Genomic DNA, 16,588 nt, shown 5'->3' with positions numbered 1-16,588 from the left:
AAACCAGACTTTGAACACTGCTGTAAAGCGTATTAAGAGGCACCTAAAATTCCTGTGTAAATACAGCAATGTGGATTGTAAATAGCTAAAAAAAATTGCTGGAACGCTGCCGATGGAAGATAACAAACGATGGACAAACACATTTCTCCTCTGAAGTACACAGGGGGGGAAAGAGGAATAGAGTACCAAAAAAAAAATGAAATAATGAAATCAAGATGCCCTACAAATATGAATGATTGTGCTTACTCATATCGATCATTCAGAGCTTTGGGATTTAGGTTCAGCTCTCAATCATCCTACTAAAGTGCATACAATACAGTAGTACCAGTTTTTATGCATACTGTAATACTGTACATGCATTTACGTTTCTTGGGTTAGTCATGTCAGGAGTAGATTCAGTAATCATGTGCCTTTGGTGACATTAATGAGGAGTGGTAACAGCACATGGTTCAGCAACATCCACAGCAATTGCCAATGCATGCAGATGGAAGGTGATTGTGAGAGATGGCTGATGGTTGTTATAGCTCTTGTTCTATATAATAGATGGCTGGATTGGCATTGTGTAATTGTCTTGGTAGTCCACGAACTGTAATTCATTCCAATGCACATGTTATGTCCAGTGAAATCAAGCCATGATTAAAGTGGCACTCCAGTCTCCTTTTCACCTCATTCTAACACCTGATTTATTTAGCAAAAGGCATTATCTCAATAATGTTAGGTGGTCCAGGTACTGTAAAGGCATGCTTTACAGCTGAAAGAGTTCGGTAGAGTTTCTGCATATGTGACGTTTTTGTACGTTTTGACTTCGTGGAAGACTGTTTTGGCTGTTCAGCCACACACAAAATAAATCTGAAGGCAAGCCGAAGTTCAGAGCCGAAGTCTACCCCCCTTTGTCGGTGATTGGTCAACAATAGGGATTCTTCAATAAAGTTTTTGTTGTCATTCAACGAGACGACAAATTTTCATGCTATTTTTATATTGAAAAATACTGCACCAAACATCTTAGATATAACATTGTAGGACTAAGATCTCTTCAGCAAAAAAAGTCTAAATTAATGACAGATTTCTTGAGTTATCTTAGATTAATTCTGACTATTTTGAGGAAGTGTATACTGTCTACGGCATCTCAAAATGGACAAACAGTAGTATTGCTGCTATTTTCTCGTTTTTCAAGCGAAGGTCTTTTAACGGTAGTATATGAGCACCCTCGTTCAGTTCAGCTAACAGGGTTTGACTAGGCCAGCCGAACTGAAGCATGCTAGCGCCTTAAGTCATATCATAGCACAAGTAAAGGGGAAGATTGATGACATCACATCAGACCAACTCCTTGAATTGTCTACAACAACAACAAAAAAACATTTTTTTTTACCCTTAAGTGTATGTACATTATTGTATTACTGTAATTAAACTTGGGATATTGTTTCTCAACAGGATAAGTCATTTGTTTTAAATCTTTAATATATTATGATGTACTGTATTTAGTGTTGTGAAATGCAGTGTAATGGTCAGGATATACTGAATACAAATGCTTAAAAAAAAGACTTCTGTTTAGCGACATGTGAGGCTTCTGGAACACCATAGGCAACTACATATTAGCATGATGGATTTATAGTGTTTACTGGTCAGGTCACATAATCAAGAAAAAAGTGTTCCCTGACACGGAAAAAACTCCAGGGCCTTGGAAGAATTCATTTAACTCACTGGCCACTGCTTTAAAAACATTTGTTTAGTGTGCAAAACCACACTGGTAACTGGGATAACAATGTATGTATAGAGTATGTTGATGTAATGTATTGATGGCGTCTGCTAGATGACTAAAATGTAAATGAATGGCAAAGTTGTAAATTAATAGTCATAAATACGTGCAATGGAATAAATTAATATTTTACAGATATGCATTCTTTATTCGTTTAGCTTTTCAATGGGATGGGTTATAGCAATATCTTGCATGCAGTTTACTCATTCACTACAAGCATTATGCATGTAAAAGACGGGCTGTATTAACTGTTATGTAATCAAAACATGAATTGTGTATAAATGTATTATATTATGAATGTTTTTTATTACATGCGAAATATACTCCTATAAATGTATACTCTATAACATTTTAATTACAGATACTTGTGACATATTATACAGAGTGAACAGCTGGCAAAAGTAACATCCTGAAGAATTGAATAACTATACAAATGTAAACAAAGGCAGGAAACAATCGAAGATGTGTGCAGTCACACTAACCTTGAGACAATCACATTCAGAATTCCCTGAACCTGACGTTCCATCTTAGATATTTATTATGATAAAGCATGTGAGGTAAGCTGTGACCACAGTTTACAAATGACACATGATAAAAAAATGGCAAGAATCGAAACGAGAAGTCCACTTCCCCTTCACGAGATCACATGGTGAGTTTCAGAATGAAAAAGTGCAGTGAAGCTGAAATAACTAAAGTGGCTATGGTGCAGACAGTGTAGCCATATTGTGTAGCAAAATTGTTTACAAAGGGGTTATATAGTACAAAGAAAAAGTATTATATTACAGTATTTATATAGACATTGAGTGAAATCTAAACACAATCTCCTCACAGCCTCAGCAGGATGCATCATACTCTGGTCTGTCTGCCATATAGAGCAGAGAATGCAGAACGCAATATATACATTTATATGTACTAAATAACACTAACAACTTCATATATTCCATTATACATGAAAACTGTCACCTAATATATCAAATATATTTGTATATTTCATATATTATAGAATGTGTACATACAGATACATCAATAACAATGGAAAGTGAGGAAGTGAGGAAGGAAAGGTGCACACAAATGAACTTGGATTTGGTAAAAGAGGACGTTTTCTAGCACTGACCAGTGATGTTGCAGTGGCAAAAACGCAGAGTCATGACGCTAGAATGTGATGAGCACATGTGTTACAGAATACAGTGTTTCTCTTGTCAGAGGCTTGGCGACTAAATGAGGTGACTTACACCTGACTGACACAACTATACTGTGCAGGGGACGTTGTCTCGTTTTAGCATCCACCACTGTGAAGACAAAAGGCAAGATAGACATGTGTTTGAAGCCATTGAGGTACAAGCTGGACAGAAGAGATGGATAATGAATACTATGGGTATCAACTCTGTGAACCAGCTGTAAAGATTCATGTATTCTGTATAGTACGGTAGATTCTGATGAATGAACGCAGGAAAACTAAGTATGTGTTACTATAATGCGTTTGGCATTATAGCCCATGTTATTGTTCCGAAACTGACGGTAGATGATCATTGGTGGTAATGGTATTTGGACTGTATGCTCTGGAGACATATGTTCTTGTTGATTTATAATAGTGTGAGTAAACATGTAATAATGTTGCCTGATTCATCAGAGTATGAAAAACATTTTAGTGCCTTCATGCAGGTCTACATTTAGATTGAATTGCAGCAATCCCCTTGACTGCACTGCAGCAATAATGCTCGCCGTGAGTAGTCAAGTCGCATGAACATTTAAAGTGAACAAGACTACCTTTAAAGCAATAAATGAAACCCCTCTTTTTGCAGAAAAAAAAACTGTTTACAAAAAAGTACAGTCACACAATCAACCTATGATTAAAAACAAGATTCTGTAAGAAAAAGAAGTCAGTAAATCATATGGCAGCTATAATGCAAGACACTGGATGCAGCCTTGGTAGTACCGGCTGCAAGGGAAGTTACAGGGCACAACATAACTAAATGTTTCCGATCGGAACAACACCCATAACACATTTTGCTACCTGTCGGCGGGCAGCTATTTGTTTAAAAAAAAAATATTGATCTGAACAATGGGTCACCTGACAGCCTAAGAATGTGAGTCACAACCTAATTAAAGACGCCAACCTTTCATTTAGACTCAAGTAAGCGTTGTCAGTTTGGCATAGGTATCCACGCCAAAGAAGAAGGTCCACTTGACACATTAGTCACCTTCAAAAGGCTGTAAACAATTTGTCACGAAATGAAACGTCTACGTTGCATCTTCCCAACATTCGTTCACTTCTTTTTCTTCTTCACCTTCTCTCTCTTGACTTTTTCATATTTGTTTTTCTCTGGTTTTGTGACACTGTCATATGATGGGGGAGAGCCTGTGGAGTATGTCATGTCAGTTCTGTCTGAGGTAGAGAGCTCGTTAAATTTGTCTATGACGAGAACCTCTTTATCAAGGAGCATCTTCTCTTTGTACATGGCAGAGGCCCGTTTAACAATACGTCTGAGCAGATATCGTCTGAAAGCTCTCTGAATTATCAGGGCAGACATGTCTTCTTGTTTACGGCGTAGCGTGGTGGTAATGGGTTCGTAGGAGACCTTGGAGGGGTTGGAGGCCATAAAGCGCTCCTCCATTTGACCACGGAGGATGTCCAAGCCTTCGCCCTCACCCAGGACGCGCTTGGTGAAGGCAAACAGGATGTCCAGGCAGTGGATGCGCTCCCCACTCACCATGGGCAAATCCATGTAGATCAACTGGATCTTGTTGGGCTTAGAAATGCGTAGCGGGGGGTCCAAGGCATCAGCGAAGTCAGACAGCTTCTCATACTCCATGAACTGGGTGGCCCGTGCATCAAACTTCTCCCAGACCTCGTAGAACATCTCAAAGTCATCCTCGCTCAGGGGCTCAGCGCTCTCCTCAGTGGCCACACTGAAGTTCTCCAGGATGACAGCAATGTACATGTTGACCACAATGAGGAAACAGATTATGATGTAGCTCACAAAGAAGATAATGGCTACAGGGGGATTCCCACAGTCTCCCCCCTTGTACTTGCTGCCTGGGTGCTCTTTTCGACTGTCACAGTCTGGCTCTCTCTTGTTTAGGATGGGTGCCAGCAGGCCATCCCAGCCAGCTGACGTGGTGATCTGGAACAGGCAAATCATGCTGTTGCCAAATGTCTCAAAGTTGAACATGTCATCAATCCCAGACTCCTTCCTGACGTATGCAAAGTTCGACATTCCAAAGATGGCATAGATAAACATCACTAAGAAGAGCAGGAGACCAATATTGAACAAGGCAGGAAGTGACATCATCAAAGCAAACAAGAGTGTACGGATTCCCTTGGCACTCTTGATGAGGCGAAGGATGCGACCAATCCGGGCCAGTCGAATGACTCGGAATAAGGTTGGTGAAACAAAGTACTTCTCTATCAGTTCAGACAGAAACATACCTGAAAGGACAGAGAAGAATTACACGTAATAATCCCCAAAGCAGACTGTCAAATTGCAGTATTACAACTATGGAAATAGGTGACAAATCTTACCAATTATCGACAGGATAACAACAATAAAGTCAAATACATTCCACCCAATGGTGAAGTAGTATTGGCGGAGTGAGAACATCTTCAGAATACACTCTCCGGTAAACATGACAATAAACACCAGGTTGATCTTATAGAGAATTCCATCCATGTCGTCCGTCTGGTCGTCCGTCTCCACCATCATGGTGACCATATTAAGGCATATGAGAATCATGATGACAATGTCGAAGGCTTGCTTTGTAATGAAATCAAAGACATATCCTTGAAACTTGTTCTGGAGGAAACATAAGAAAGAAGCATTCTGAAAAACCAGGAAGTAGACAGAGGTTCACGAAACAATGAGCAAGTTAAAGAGTGGTATGACCCAACCTGTTCTCAGGGCAGTTCATAGGATTTGGTGTTCATTTGTTCCCTCCAATTGGTATGATATATTATGTTATGTTAGCTTACATAATTAATGGAATAGTGGTCGTACAATATCATACAAATTATAGGACGTATAGTATCATACGTCTTACCCGGTCGTACAATAACATACTAATTGAATTAACTTATCAATCACTTGGAGGACTTATAGCATTATACATCTTTCTCTGAAAACCAGGTTTACTTGTTGCATTGTAACAACAAAAGAGCATTTCGGGGAGAATTTACATTGGTGGTTGGTGTCACGCCTTGATCAGTTTCACCTGTCCTTGACTTCACCCCCCTCCAGGTGTCGCCCATCTTCCCCATTATCCCCTGGGTACTTATACCTGTGTTCTTTGTTTGTCTGTTGCCAATTCGTCTTGTTTGTCAAGTAAACCAGCGTTTTGTCTCAGCTCCTGCTTTTCCCCTGTCTCGCTTTTCTCACTCACCTGGTTTTGACCTTTGCCTGTCCTGTCTCTGAGCCCGCCTGCCTGACCACACTTCCTGCCCCTGACCCTGCCTGCCGTCCTGTGCCTTTGCCCCTACTCTGGATTACCTACCTCTGCCTGACCTGACCCTGACTGCCGTCCTCTGTCTTTGCCCCTACTCTGGATTACCTACCTCTACCTGAAGCTGACCCTGCCTGCCGTCCTGTGGCTTTGCCACTACTCTAGATTATCGACCCCTGCCTGCCTTGACCTGTCGTTTGCCTGCCCCTGTTGCTGTAATAAACATAGTTATTTCAACACAGTCTGTATTTGGGTCTTACCTAAAACGTGATAGTTGGAAGAACTAATGACAAATGTTAGGATAATTTACGTAAAAAGTTACGAGAACTAAAACAACAAAGATTAGGAGAAAAATGTAAAAGGTTAGAAAACTGTGATTAAGCTTAGAAAAAGGGTAGGGGACGGGGAAACTAAAATGCTACACTTGTCCCTGACTCAACTTGAACATGCAACCTTTGGATTGCCAGATGGTATACTACCACCAACCTCCCATCTTTAGTTTCTGTCTAAAGTAACTAGACCATTAGTACATACCATACGTCTTAGAGGTGCAGAAAAATACGTATTGTATATTCGTATGGCTTTGAGACCAGGCTGCATGACCTTACCGCTGGCCTTGGGATAGGCTTTTGGGGTTTCTTTGAGCCAAGCTTCTTCATAGCATTGTAGTATTTCTTCTGTTCCTCTGTCATGAAGATGTCTTGACCTCCAAAGTAAAGAGGCAAGACAAACCTAGTTAAATTCCTGCAGCTCTTATACATTTCTAGTCCATTATTGAGGGGAGAAAATCATCAATACCTTAAATCAGAGAAAATGTATGCACGTATCATTGCTTGATTACTACAACACGAAATACTTATCTTTTTCTTTTGCTGATTGAAGTTGTCTATAATGACACCAATGAAGAGGTTGAGTGTAAAGAAGGATCCAAATATGATGAATACCACAAAGTACATATACATGTACAGATTAACTTCATAGTCGGGTTGATCTTCCAACTGTAATAGAATAGCATAGTATTACCATACATTATAGAATAGGTGGGTCTAATCCATAATGCTGATTGGTTAAAACCGTAATCCAACCGGTGTCTATTCCCCAAGTTACCACTGGCTAAACCTATGACGTTAAAATGCCTATTTACTCTGTTCCATCTGACTGCACCGTCCCATCAGCCCAGCCAGGAACTTTATAAACTTGATCTCCACTATAAAAAGCATCTAGACATTATCTCACATTTCCTTTAGACTAACATTTTGTTTTCAACAGCAGAGATTTGTATAAACCTTGTTGTCTGTCTCTCCGACATTTGCAACATTGTTTCAATATTCAAATTCTATCTCCAGCTCTCCCATAGTAATGAATGTGTTGGGAGCCGGGACGAGACAGACAGACAAGCAGGCAGCGTTTCTCAGCCAGTCGAAATCATAAATCAGCTGGTATCATTTTTATGAATAAATACAGTGCATTCAGAAAGTATTCAGACCATTTTACCTTTTCCACATTTTGTTATGTTACAGCCTTCTTCTAAAATTGATTAAATAAAACAAATCCTCATTAATCTACACACAATAACCCATAATGACAAAGTGAAAACAGGTTTTTAGAAATCTTTGCAAGTTTATTAAAAATAAAAAACAGAAATACCTTATTTACATAAGCATTCAGAATCTTTGCTATATGATTCAAAATTAAGCTCAGCTGCATCCTGTTTCCATTGATCATCATTGAGATATTTCTACAACTTGATTGGAGTCCACCTGTGGTAAATTCAATTGATTGGACATGATTTGGAAAGGCACACACCTGTATATATAAGGTCCCGCATTTGTCTAGCAAAAACTAAGCCATGAGGTCGAAGGAATTGTCCGTAGACAATGGTACCTCCTTGATGAACACCTGCTCCAGAGAGCTCAGGACCTCAGACTGGGGTGAAGGTTCACCTTCTAACAGGACAACGCCCCTAAGCACAAAGCCAAGACAACGCAGGAGTGGCTTCGGGACAAGTCTCTGAATGTCCTTGAGTGGCCCAGTCAGAGCCCAGATGAACCTGATCAAAGATCTCTGGAGAGACCTGAAAATAGCTGTGCAGCAACGCTTCCCATCCAAGCTTGTAGCATCATATCCAAGAAGACTTGAGGCTTCAATCGCTGCCAAAGGTGCTTCAACAAATTACTGAGTAAAGGGCCTGAATACTTACATTAAATGTTATATTCCAGATGTCATTTTTTTATACATTTGAAAGAATTTATAAAAAAAACATTTTTGCTTTGTCATTATGGGGTATTGTGTGTAGATTGATGAGGGAAAAACAATTTTTTTTATACATTTTTGAATAAGGCTGTAACGTAACAAAATGTGGAAAAAGTCAAGGGGTCTGAATACTTTCCGAATGCAGTGTACAAAGACATGTCAATTGATAAAAGGTCAAACAAAACTAATCGCAACTGGTCTTTCCAGCTTAAGTTTGAAGTGATTGTGTTAGCTGTGTTGTTGGCGAGCTCCTCTGAACAACAGTGTTCTGACGAGTGAGAATATTTTCTATGCCATGGGAAAATAGATCATTGTTATGGCTGTATCCAAATAAATGTCTCTAGAAAACAGCTTAATCAAATGCAAATGCAGCTACTTTGTTGTTATTCTGGCTGCAATTTTTGAAGTGACTGTAAGTTAGCCGTAGTTGGCTAGCTAGCAAGCAAGGGATAAGAATGTTGCCAGCCAGTATGGAACATTTAGAACGAAATTCTTGGTCGCGTCTCTAGCAACCGAACCGATAGAACGAACGACCAGCTGGTTTGGATAGCAACCCTAGATTTGTGTTGGGACAATATCTTGTGGAAGGATGAAATTGTTTGAATAAATTAATCAAAAGAACAATTTTTTAAAATGAAATTATGTCAATCATTATTTGAATATGTTGGTAACCCGTTGTATAAAAGTGATAATGCCCTCGAAGCCGGTGTTTGCTATTGCCATGTTTTGCCGGTACTCGACTTCATCCCGTGCCTAACAACACCGTGCCGGAGACACCTGGAGACACCTGAAACCCCACCTCTTTAAGGAATACCTAGGATAGGATAAAGTAATCCTTATCACCCCCCTTAAAAGATTTAGATGCACTATTGTAAAGTGGCTGCTCCACTGGATGTCATAAGGTGAATGCACCAATTTGTAAGTTGCTCTGGATAAGAGCGTCTGCTAAATGACTTAAATGTAATGTAAATGTGCCAATATATCATTCAAACACCAACTTCTCAGGTATTGTCACCTAATTAACAATATCATACAAACAACAACACTATGATATATAAATTGAAAATGTGCAAACACAATCAGCCATTAGCCTGAAATACCTTGTGAAAGGTATTCCTGAAAATACTTACATTGCGAGAGTCCACAGCTGCATACATGATGTCCATCCAGCCTTTGAATGTAGCCTCAGAGAAAGTAAGGAAAATGTTATTACTTAGTAGTTAAGATACTAGTTCAGTAGTACATCGCCCTCACATAACTCACCTGCCCACACGGAATTGGTACAAAACCTTTGACGTAGGTCCAGTCTCTATCAATAAAATATTTCTGGTGATATGAGAGAGAGCAGCTCACCACTTGTAACAGTGCCAGATAGCCCGCTCCCACGTTATCAAAGTTGATCTTGACATTCTTCCAGTAGGCACCTTCCAAAGCCAAACATTCTGTCTTGTTAGCTACGTCTCTAACTTTGAAGCGCTCCTGTGTGGTGATGTTGACACAATGGTAGTATTTCCCTGCAAACAGGTTAACGCCCATGATGCTGAAGATGAGCCAGAAGATGAGGCAGACCAGCAGCACATTGAAGATGGAGGGGATGGCTCCAAGCAGAGCGTTGACCACCACCTGTAAGGATTCACACACGGCCTCAGTCTCAGATGTAAGAGCATAGACGATATCTCATTGGGTCATTTTCAGAACTGACAAGAAATACTTGTTGACTTTGGTGATGGTGAAAATAGGAAAACACACAAGTAAAGTGTTTAAATGGCAGTGTACACATCAGTCAAAACTCAACACAAGAATCACTAACACCACAGCTTATTAACAACAATGACAACAGCAAGGTGAGAAGCAAAGGAAAGAACAAGGAGAAGAGGGGGAATGTATCTGTAAAGGAGATACTGTAGGCTGTTTACGTTTTAGTGAATCACATTTAGGCTACAGTGGGGGAAAAACGAAACAGAAAAAACCTTGTAGAGGCAGGATGAAGTCACATAATTTGTTTACTGTAAATAAAAATACAAACACACAAGTAGTGTTCACATTAAAGGCAGTCCCCCGCAGCAAGACACATCCAAACACAGTACCGTTTCAGAGAACATCAATATAGAGCCAGTGAAGCAATGAGAAGTCAGTCATACAGATGGGAGAATTCAGTGACAACCACGTGAGGAGAGACCGTTGTCACAGTACTGGTGGAAATCTAGCCAACCACAGCATGCGAGAATCTGATCAATAAGAGCTACATTGATTATAGCAGTCGACACCCATCCTGCACATATGACATAAGCATCCAAACCCCTGGCTAGAGCTTGTATTGCACCGTAAAATATACATTCCAGTGAGAGTACCACACATTTTTAAGATGGTTAAGTGCAGTAGCCTCCAAGACTTCCGTTTGTTCACATTTTGTTTAAGTAAAGTGAATGCGTTATTCCGCGCCTTATTGATTCGTTTTCAATAACGCTGACATCCTCTGATGAGTGCACATGGCCTGCCAGTGGGACTGACGGAAACTCTCATCCTGAAAACCAGGGTTGGGGTCGATTCCAGTCAATCAGTAAGTACACTGAAATTCCAATTCTCTTCAATGCTTTTTAAATTAGACAAATTTGGAATTGGAGTTTGGTTAACTTTCTGAATTGACTGGAATTCAAATGGAATTGACCACAACCCTGCTGAAAACACATATAGCTGGAAAATGAGGAATAGGAGAGGAAAGGTAACTCTAAATATACATGCATGGAGTGAGTGAACTTTACATTCTCCAGCTGTTGGGTTGCAGTGGACCTTAGTTTGACTACAGAGCTCTGTGCCCATGCAGGGCGCTGATGTCACGCTGGTAAAAGGCTGTGATGATTTGCACGGTGAAGCAACAGGACAGGGCTCTGGTCTGATGACTCTTACCCTCATGCCCTCGAAGCGGGACAGCGCTCTCAGGGGCCTCAGTGCTCGTAGAGTCCTCAGGGACTTGATGGCACTCAGCTCAGCGTAGCCCAGGGCGTTGGCCACAAGGCTGACAAGAGACACCTGTAAACACAATGACTCCATGAGAAGAGACGAAGGACTGGCTGGCACAGGCTTTCTCCTGGGCCTCAAACAATAGTTTTAAACCAGGAAATTAGGTCACTCCATCGCCTTAGCTACACGGCAGTAGCATTTCTACATTGAAACGTCAAGGCAATGTCTCAAAACCAGCTAATTGTGAACATTGCCAGACTACATATATTTTATGCAAGTGAAAAGGTCGTTTCAAAAGAAGACCTACGTCGACAATGAGGAAGTCCAGCCAGCACCAAGCGTTGGTGAAGTATTTGGCGAATCCATAGGCCACCCACTTCAGCAACATCTCCAGGATGAAGATGTGGGTGAAGACTTTGTCTGCAAACTCCAACACCGTCTTAATGTTCTTCCTCTTCTCGATGTAGATGTCCTCAAATGCCTTGATGTAAACACACTCAAATCAGATGATCCCGTCCTATACACCACAGTAATCTCACACTCTAGGGTAGTAGCTGCTGCCTCGTCAGATCTGTTGCCAGTTATTTCTGTGTCAAGCGATCACAGAATTGTCAATGACACAATACTGAGCCCGTTGAACAACAGAGCAGCTGCATGTGGTACTGCATTTCTACTCCTTTGTAGTTTTTCATAAGGGTCAGACAATGGAGGAGAATTTGCTGTCATTCGCTGAATTTGCTGTGAGCTGCTGTCAGAGCAGCTCACAGATCACTGCACCTGTACATAGCCCATCCAATCCACCTCATCCCCATACTGTATTTATTTATTTATCTTACTCCTTTGCACCCAAGTATCTCAACTTGCACATTCATCCCCTGCACATCCTTCCATTCCAGTGTTTAATTGCTATATTGTAATTACTTTGCCACCATGGCCTATTTATTGCCTTTACCTCTCTTATCCTACTTCATTTGCACACGCTGTATATAGATTTTGCTACTGTATTATTGATTGTATGTTTGTTTATTCCATGTGTAACTCGTTGTTGTTGTATGTGTCGAACTGCTTTGCTTTATCTTGGCCAGGTCGCAGTTGCAAATGAGAACTTGTTCTCAAGTAGCCTACCTGGTAAAATAAAGGCGAAATCAAATGTAAAAAAAAGAATACTTTGCCAGCCCCCTCTGCAATACTCTCAGATCCTTCCCCCGAATCCTTACTTCCCCACTTACCAGCGCTCCACTGCTGAGCAGGATCATGAAGATGATAAAGCTCTCAAACCAGTTGTGCTCCACTATCCTGAAACAAGTTTTTCTCAACGTCCACCACATCTTCCACTTGGCCTCATCAACGTTCACTTGGCAGCATTGGAATCTGCGGACACATCCTGAAAGCAGCATGTAGGTTCATTGGAACAGATGTTACAATTCAACTTATTTCCCCCCCCCAAAGAATGTGTGTCTTGTGTTTCTAGTTTCTGATCTTATCCATTCTATTTCTGGGTTCCAGCTTGTTATGCCTGAAGCTGTTATGCAAAAGACGATACCCACATCCTGAGACCTAGACTATTGTATCTCTCACCATCAGTGAAGCAGCCTTCAGGTTCCATGGACTCCTCAGGCTCCATGCCCACCGAGCCCTCTCCCTCTCCTGGGGGCCTAATGTCCACTGTACTGCCCTCTGAGGAGCTCAGTGGATGGTCTTCAGATAGCTGCTGCAAAGGGAGCCAAGCCAGAGCAACATTAGCACAGCACACCCATGACAGGCCCTGGGACACTAGCATCTGCCCGGGAGCTGACATACTGAGCCTCATTACAATGGGTCACCCAGTGATGCAAGGGTACTGCCATATGTAAGCTCACAGGGTATGTCTCTTTGTCTAGAGTTGTATATCATTTCATGCAGAATCAATCAAAATTACCTACAGACTTAGAAGATGAGACACGTATAGTTTGGGAAGTCAAATTGCAGGCTAAGACATGCATAAGCGCTGTTGAAATATATTTTTGTATCTTAATAAAGGTCTGTAGGTAAAAATGATTTCACTTGAGTCATTATGGCATGCGTTCTCTAAAAGTGTATGCTTGAACCAAGCCTGTGATCTAAATTATAGAACATGTGTGCTCCAGTATTTTCATGTCCAGGACTTTTTGACCCAAACAAACTGGTCTTTTCCCCTTCACATTTTCCTCATTGACATGAAAACACATATGTCCAGTTGCTAAGCAGTAGACAAGCCATAGTCATTTCAAGAAGAGGGCAGCCTGCATTAGCTTAACAGCAGGTATAACAGTGTTGTGCACTTTAACCAAGACAGGCATTAAGGAGTCCGCATTCCAGGCTCGTGTCAGATTAGAACCACCTGATCACGCATTAAACACCCGAGACAAGGTAACTTGAGAGAGTAATGTGATCATACTGGGGAAACAATTAATAGAAAATAGAATAGAAAACTGAGCGCTTAGAACATTTCCAAATACAGTGTAAGAACTAGAGGACTAACATCTGCCAACCATGTGGATGTGACCAATAAAATGTGGTTTGATTTGGAAAGCTGATTTTAGGAGAGGTGTGCTGGATTAAAAGGAATAGCAGCCTCCCCATGCAATGATGTCAAGCATCTAATACTGTTGACAATGTTCAAAGATGTTCCAGTTTTTCCAATAATTAAGCTTATTCAGCGTCTCTCCTCGAGCACTTTGTATCTTTCTACTAGGTGTGTCTTCCAACCGCCTTGAACTGAGAGCAGCCTTGCGTTAATGCCTTTCTGGGGAGTACAGTAGCACTGAGCTGTCATGGGACCCAGCTAATGCAGAATGGTGAATGATGTAAGCATGCTACGACGATATATGCGCTGGGAATACTCCGTTTGACTACGCTACCGCAATCACACAGGTGTTTGACCTTCAATTTAGGTACTATTGTAGGCACTACGATATCTTCTCATTTCCACATACAGTATACTCTACTATCTGTTGGTAGCTCAAGAAGTTGCACCTCTTTTGGACTTGAACTTATCCAGGTACCGAAGTCAAATATAATTAGTCGCTACTATATACAGTAAGTACACGCTTTGAAAAATGCTATCTAGAACCTAAAAGTGTTCTTCCGCTGTCCGCATAGGAGAACTCTTTTTGGTTTCAGGTAGAAAACCTAGAACCAAAAAGGGTTCTCCTATGGGGACAGCCAAATAACCCTTTTGTAACTCTTTTTTCCCCTGAGTATAATATGTTCTGTATTCTTACCTGCACTATCATTAATAACGGTATGCCTACTAGCAACAACATTCATTTTTTTAGAAACCCAGCTGATTGAAATAAGGATGGTCCTCTTAAAAACAAGCATTTGTAATCACCTGCTTTCGTCATTCCATTATGCATCATATTTGCCAAATGAAAATGCCATAGTAAATGTTCGGGCTGTGAACCATTCCTCCAATACATTTTTGACCGTCAAAAAACCCATTACTCTACAGCATATAAGTCAAATTTGTCACGTTCCAGGTGATCTCTGGCTGCTGAAAGATCCGCCCTCCAAAAAACTAAACCAAACTAAAGGGACAAAACTAATAACAATCATGGGTTGATCTGTGGATGAAAATGGTGGTTTTGCTCATTCATAAAAAATAAAGCATTGCAAAGAAGCCTTAAAACAATCAGGGTTGGCAGCATCAGAACGGCTGCTGAACGTATATAAAAATGAAGTAGGGAGTAAAGTATGATCAAGCAGAAACAAACATAGATGATCAATCTAACAAAAAGGTTGTTCTTTGTTGGTAAATGGAATAGGCAATCTCCACGGTTAGTGTTATGTACAATAAAGTGGTCTTACAAGTCTCCTCTCATTGAAAACCTTGAGAGCGTCTGTGAAACAGCTGCAATAACAAATGGGGTTAAGTGTGGTAAGTTACTGTGCCACATGCTACCTTGACTGGGAGCAAAGCAAGTTAGTCACATATTAACGTCTCAAAAAGTACATTTACAAGTGAAGGAAATAAAATCTCACCAAATTTCCAACAGTCATTATTGTTCAACGAGAAATAGGAAGTACACTACCATAACAGCACAAACAGCACAGTACAACAACGTCAGCAAAATAAAACTGTAACACAGTGACATTTTATGATTGTCTGACTGCAATGATACCATAGATACTAATTGACAGTTGGCACTAAAGTTTGCACCATGTTCTGGGGGAGAGTGAGAGCCTGAAATGGGCCTTTTTACAACTCCATGCAATAAAGCTCCCTAAAGCGGAGGATGTAGCTGCAGAGCACTTCGATTTAAATGGCACATCATGTCATCTGAAGACGAGGATTCCCTTGTCTCTGTGGCATCTCCTCATTAAAGGGTTGTTGTATAAGGATCCATAATGTCACATGCATCATACTTGGCTTGCCATGTGGCGTGGGTTAAGTGCGCCAGCATGACCACGGCAATGGAACGTTCTACTCATCGGAAACAGCAAATGTATCCGCAGAGGACCACACCACATACCAACATCTGAATCGGTCTTCATTCATCGCTCATGTTCTTTTTCGTCTCTGGCTCCGTTCGGCCAGAACGTGAAACCGAAAGCCGTAGACATCGGAGGCTCACAGGAACATGTCAAAGTAATCACTAATGGCCCAAGCCTAACATGAGATCTGCGAAATGACCTCGACTCACATGTTCTGTCTTTGACATCAATACGGTAAATGATCTCGAACTGTGATAAGCGTCTTGGAGGGACTAAGTGTTTATGTCCCCAGGATTTTTTTTTAAAAAGTGATCATTTCATGCAGCGCAAATCGAGAGATTTAAGACCAGAAAAAAAAAACAAGTCTTAACGTTAATGCGGTTGGTAATGGCATGGAAACACAATCTATCTCAAAAGGCTTCTGGCTCGTGAGACTGCTTTGAAATACATCTGCGTCATCAAAGCTTTATTATTAAAAGGTCAAGTTTGGGAGCAGTAAAACAGTGAGCGGACATCACCTTTTTCTTTATCTATGTATTATTGTGTAGGCCTACAATATTTTAGCCAGCTCCAGTTTTGGGCCATATGCCCATCATGCAACGAGAGATCAGATAATGCTGGTGTCCCTTGTGTTTATTTTCCGATAACAATTGCTTGTTTTCCATTTCATATGATTGAAAACCAAGCCCTCAATAGGCTACCCTTAACCTAGGCCTATACATTCTT

The 16,588-nt window shown here is 40.8% G+C and overlaps 1 protein-coding gene across 3 annotated transcripts in view; it reads right to left on the bottom strand.

The window, feature by feature from the left end:
- Nucleotides 1-1,873: 1,873 nt before the first annotated feature.
- The window catches only part of scn1laa (sodium channel, voltage-gated, type I-like, alpha), a 50,239-nt gene continuing 35,524 nt past the window's right edge, over nt 1,874-16,588 (bottom strand). For all 3 annotated transcript variants that reach the window (XM_029685828.2, XM_065006043.1, XM_065006073.1), the window contains 10 exons: nt 12,986-13,118; nt 12,637-12,791; nt 11,715-11,888; nt 11,354-11,476; nt 9,800-10,069; nt 9,577-9,630; nt 7,054-7,191; nt 6,802-6,906; nt 5,280-5,550; nt 1,874-5,186 (listed from right to left, as the gene is read on the bottom strand). In XM_029685828.2, coding sequence (XP_029541688.2) covers nt 4,024-5,186; nt 5,280-5,550; nt 6,802-6,906; nt 7,054-7,191; nt 9,577-9,630; nt 9,800-10,069; nt 11,354-11,476; nt 11,715-11,888; nt 12,637-12,791; nt 12,986-13,118 — 2,586 coding nt within the window. In that variant the 3' untranslated portion in view covers nt 1,874-4,023. The remainder of the gene's footprint in view (nt 5,187-5,279; nt 5,551-6,801; nt 6,907-7,053; nt 7,192-9,576; nt 9,631-9,799; nt 10,070-11,353; nt 11,477-11,714; nt 11,889-12,636; nt 12,792-12,985; nt 13,119-16,588) is intronic.

This window comes from Oncorhynchus nerka, linkage group LG1 (genome assembly GCF_034236695.1).
Source record: "Oncorhynchus nerka isolate Pitt River linkage group LG1, Oner_Uvic_2.0, whole genome shotgun sequence".
In the NCBI taxonomy this organism is placed as follows: Eukaryota; Metazoa; Chordata; class Actinopteri; order Salmoniformes; family Salmonidae; genus Oncorhynchus; species Oncorhynchus nerka.
This window is presented reverse-complemented; position numbering and strand designations above follow the sequence as displayed.